Raw genomic sequence first — 5218 nt, 5'->3', positions numbered from 1 at the left:
ATCTGCACTGTCTCAGGTATTTGCTCAGGTGCTACTAGGGTGCTAGATACTGAACTGATTTTTTTGATACATGTGCATCATGATATTTAACTCCTTATAATATCATGATGATTATGATTGATCAGTTCATGTATCTGGTACTATACTGATTAAACTAATGATGCTGAAACTTAGTATGTTTTCATTAACAAGCTCTGTTTCATGCCATTGATCCTGTTGCCTTCATTTATGTGCCAGAAATACAGAAGTAATCATAGTCTGTGGCAATGATTGTATACTAGATTTCTATAATATGTCTGAACGAGAGGTGTCAAGGCTACCTGAAATGATGCCTGAAAGTATTTGCCCATCTTCAAAAAGTGGGACACCTGTTGTAGACTGGGATCAGCTGGAGTCATAGGATTTATACCTGTGTAAATCTTAGTATGTGAGATCCAGTGTTAGATGACCCTGGCTTTGTTCATGAGCAGAGATATCTGGCTTCCTTAGCAAGCACCTTCTTATTACATTGAAATTAGGGATTCATATATGTATTTTTTTTCTTTTTTGTTTCCAGTGTCATAAAAAAATAAAGAGAAAACTTATGCTCTTCTGATATTTCTAAATTGGGTTTATAATTTTGAATTAGACTTAAAATTTTGGGGATGCTCTCCAGGCTAGCTGTTAGAAGTTATTTTCACACTGATAACTCATCTGAGACCTTGTAACTCAGATTCATGGTTGGATTTTTCATGCAGTTCAGAAGCATTTCCAAATTTTATATCTTGCATTGTGAAATTCATAGGGCTGGATACTGCATCTGGGAGCAGGGCTGGGGTTGGGATTGCAGGGCCATGGCAATGAAGAGTGGGGGACTGGGGCAGAGCCACGATCTACTCCCCGCACAACCCTGCCTGTGGAACCAGCGTCTGTCACAGGGGCTTGCAGGGAGCAGATCATGGCTCTGCCCTGGGCCCCTGTCACAGCCTCATGATTCCAGCCCTGGCCTCGTGTGCCCATCCCACGCCCAGATGCTGCTACCTGCCCACCTGTGGCCCCATCCCACCCTCGCTCTTCTCCCTTTTTACCATAACCTAGAGAGTTTCAGCAAGTCTGTTGCCCACTTTGTTCTGCACCTCAGAGCAGGTACAGGTATCTTTAATATACAAAGCAATGCTTCCATCTTTTTTCCATGTCTATCTTTTCTGAATAAGTTATATCCATCCTTGGCTATATTCCAGTCATGCAAATTATCTCGCCTAAACTTCAGTTATTCTAGTTACATCTTAATCATGTATGTATCAGTTTTAGTTTTGAATGTTACCCTGGTTTGGAGGTTTAATATTACATTGGATGCACATTGTTGTAGATATACAGTAACAGTTTTTATCTCTTCCTTTTCCAACTAGGTCATTCTACCAATTTTGTGGTAACAGTACTATTACCCTCAAAAAGACCAAGTGACTACTGGATATCAAAAGGAGCTGCCTTGCTTTGCCAGCTGAATGAATAAGCAGGATGTGGATACAACACAAGAGGGGATTTGTATATATTGCGTTCAGTGTATACCCAAAACACATTTTAGTATTATGACAGCCCTAAACCAAAAACATAAGTAAGGATTGGACTCTTGACAATATAATAGTATGAAATACCAGTCTATTCATTGTCTTTTCTGTTTGACTTAGACTTTATGAAATAAAATATAGCTTGATGTTAGTTTTTCAATGTTGTTTTTTAGGCCAGTACTTATCCTCTTACTTCTCCTATGATTTGTGTACCTGTGCTTTAACTAAAAATAGTGTTCTATGATATTTTTGTGTTTCATATAAAGAAATACATTTTGCATCAGGATGGTAGGTTATTGTGACCATTGTGATTTACGTTCACCTTTTATGCTTTGTTTCACTGGAGATTGCTGATGACAACACAGGTCTTCAATTAAAAAGATTTATGATCCTTAAATGAATGATTCTGTGGGTCATTTAGGGCCAGATTCAGTTGGCTCACAGACACCTTCACTTAGGCAGCAGGATTTGTATGTGGGCAAGGGGGTCACGTTTACTGTATTTACCATATTTACTCCAACCTAAGATGAGCATGAATTTAAGATTATCCCCCCCCATAATAGATTCTATACATGGAAGATTTATAAGTGTGTTATAATTTTCCATGCATATAATCTAATTATTGGAGGGTTGTCTTTAATTTATCCTTCCTACCACTGCAGGGGGGCAGGCAGTAAGGGGGTAGGCAGTAGAGGGTGGTCAAGTAGCTTGCCTTCTGCTTGTACCTGCCCCCTGCCACCTCTTCCCCCGATCTGCCCCAGCTCTGCCTCAAGCCCCGTTCCCCCCTCTGCCTCTGATCCACCTCTTTCCTGTCCTCTTCCCCTTCCCCTCCCCCTTCTCCTTTCTAGATTCTGCTCCTTCCTCCCTCTAGCCTTTGCTTCCTGCCCACCCCCCCCACTTAACGTTGTTCTGTGCCAGCAAGCTCTGTCCACACTGCAGCCAGGGGCACTGAACCCAGAGCACAGCCCCTGCCCAACCCCCTGTAGAAGCCATGAGAGCCACCTGCCACTGCTATGGGGCCAGGCTGGGGACTTGCTCAGTGCCCCAGGTTGCAGCATGCATAGAGCCTGCAGGTACAAGCAAGGGTAAAGGAGAGAGTAGGTGGGGGAGCAGAGGCTGCGTTAGGTGGGAGGGGGAGATGTGGGGTGTGCAGAGGTAGTGGGAAAGGGAAGAGGAGCAGGCAGCAGCTGCAGCTAAGCCCCAGTCCCAGGTAGAGACTACAGCCCAAGCCACAGTAGTTGCCCTTCTCACCCTCCCCAACCCCCTCTCTCCCATTCTTGTACGTGATTCTAAGACAGGGACAGGCAATTATTATGAGAGGAGGGCCGCTTACCAAGTTTTGGCAAGCTGTCAAGGGCCTGTTTCCCCCTTTGGCACAGGGAGGCAGGAACAGTGCCACAGTCCCAGGCCAGAAGCCTCTGCTAGGCAGGGGCTTCTGGTTAAGGGGGTAGGGCTGGGCGGGCCTTGCTGCTGCATCCTGCCACCACCTTCCCCTGGGTCCTACTATCCTTGGTTCCTGTCATCTTTGCCAGGGAGCCAGGAGCAAACAAATATTAATTTTTAAAATTTTTAGGGGCCTTGCAGGCCAGATAGAATGGCCTAGCAGGCTGGATGCAGCCCCTGGACCATATTTTGCCCACCCCTGTTCTAAGATAAGGGTTTTTTTCCCCTTACGTTAAATGAGAAAAAAAACCTCATCATAGAATTGAGTAAACCAAGGAACACTTTATAGCCAATTGGGAGACTTGAGTGTCTCTGATCAGGGATGCAATTTGACTGTGTTTAGGTGCCTATCTCCTCTGCAGAGAATGGGAGAAGTGCATGCTTCCAAAGGGTGGTCCAGAGAGCTTGGAGGTGCCTAGAGCTCGCCAGTAGGAGACATTACTGCAATTCCACCGCTCAGACAACCATAGATGGGCAACAAGAGGCAGGGTGACATCTTTGTAAGAATGCAGGTAGGGTGGCCCACATGGAAGAAGAGTGAATGTTTTATGCCATTACTTGGGAACTCTCAAAGAAGAAGGAAAGGGATGCACACGAGGCTGTTTCTGTCAGTTCCTGCAGGATTTGATATTAGTATGGACTGATTCCTGAATTTTATCCCTAAGAGCAAAATAGACAGGGGTATTGTCAGCTTACAAAAATCGTATCTGAAAGCAGTCTGGGTAGAAGTCAAGGATACCAGGGTATCCAGAAGCTACCACAACTGCTTCAACACTCTCAGCTCTCTCAAATATCTTCTCCACTGAGACACAGTATACTAAGTGGTAATAGGCAAAATGTTAATGCAAGAGATTGTTCCTTGAGCAAGCAGCTTCTCCACTGCCTATTTAGATGGAGTTGGACTGACGGTAACCATGGTGGTCCAGAAAGTACATGAGAAACAAGGTTCTCTGGTGCTACATTTTTTTACTGGACCAATTGCATAGTTGGGGGAGAGATGTTAGATGAGTACCTGTGGAGTACTGAGAGGTTAGAAGATATAGCAGTCAATTACAGTGAGTCATAAAATTATCATCCATGTTGAGTTCATGGTATTGTTCAAAACATGAATTCCACAAGAAGATGGGTTTGGGAACAAAAATTCATAATTTACTAGCCACTATACACCATGCTAAACATAGATGATGACATAATCTAACTGGCATCTCTTCTTATCTCTCAATACGCCATAGGTAATAATGATCCTTTTCCCTTCTGAATGGTATTGTTCTTTTACATAATTAGGTTATTTATTCAGCTAAACTTCTCTGCCTTTGAAGCTACTTCTGATATCTTGTCTTTGCTTCTAATTTGCAGGCCTTCTTCAATCCTTTAAGTGTCTTTTTTTCTTGTACATGTGGAGCTAACAAAAGCCATTGGTTTAGGTGGTATTTAGCTGAGGCTGTACCTGCTTCTTTCCTAGACATGAAGAAGGGCATTTTATGTTCAAAGCTCATCTAACATTTCTCTTAACTATACAGGTAATCCAAAAAAAGATATCACACAAAAAAATCCTTGCTTCTTGCGTATAAGTGGAAGTTGTTTAAGTCCTCCGGAAGGATCCTATGGTTTCCCTATTACTCTCCAGCAGCAGTATTGTAAGGGTTCAGTTCATGGTTGTAGGAAAGAATTATTTTCAACATACCTAGGACCTCTTTAAGGGAACACAGTCTGGAAATTAGGTAAGAAAGACAGTGGATTCTTGCTCCTGTTACTTATCAGGTAAATAGGTTAAGTACCTCAAAGACATACTAGGAAAGGTCTCCACCCCAGAGAAATTAATAGCACCAGATGGTAGAATGTTTAATCATGATGAGAGGCAGACAAGACTCTTTGGGTAAATCTGATATATCAAATTTATGACCAACTCAAACTGCAGATGCTGTACCCAAAATAAGAATTTTTCCAACTATATTAGTTGGTCTAATAAAAGATACGAGATTTACCCAAAGAACCTTGTCTGCCTATGTCCTTAGCTACAACCAACACCTCTAACCATGATGTGAAGAACTCATCCTCTGGTGAACATTCCAGTGGCCCCCTTTGTGTCCACATGACCAGTTGTATAATCTGCTGGTAGAGTAAAATCCCAACAAGAGAGCCAAGCAACTGTATTATGGCAAAGGTTTCATTACAAGATAGATAGAAGCCTGTGATGAGAGGCCTTTTATCATCATACACCAATGGAA

The 5218-nt window shown here is 42.9% G+C and overlaps 1 protein-coding gene across 1 annotated transcript in view; it reads left to right on the top strand.

The window, feature by feature from the left end:
* The window catches only part of DNAH6 (dynein axonemal heavy chain 6), a 204400-nt gene extending 202702 nt beyond the window's left edge, over positions 1-1698 (top strand). Inside the window, exon 39 of the mRNA XM_019518206.1 lies at positions 1389-1698. Within this exon, the coding sequence (XP_019373751.1) occupies positions 1389-1492 (104 nt within the window). The 3' untranslated portion in view covers positions 1493-1698. The remainder of the gene's footprint in view (positions 1-1388) is intronic.
* The last annotated feature ends 3520 nt before the right edge of the window (positions 1699-5218 follow it).

The sequence above is a fragment of the Gavialis gangeticus genome, unplaced genomic scaffold (genome assembly GCF_001723915.1).
Source record: "Gavialis gangeticus isolate Ggan-Ray unplaced genomic scaffold, GavGan_comp1, whole genome shotgun sequence".
Lineage (NCBI taxonomy): Eukaryota > Metazoa > Chordata > Crocodylia > Gavialidae > Gavialis > Gavialis gangeticus.
This window is presented reverse-complemented; position numbering and strand designations above follow the sequence as displayed.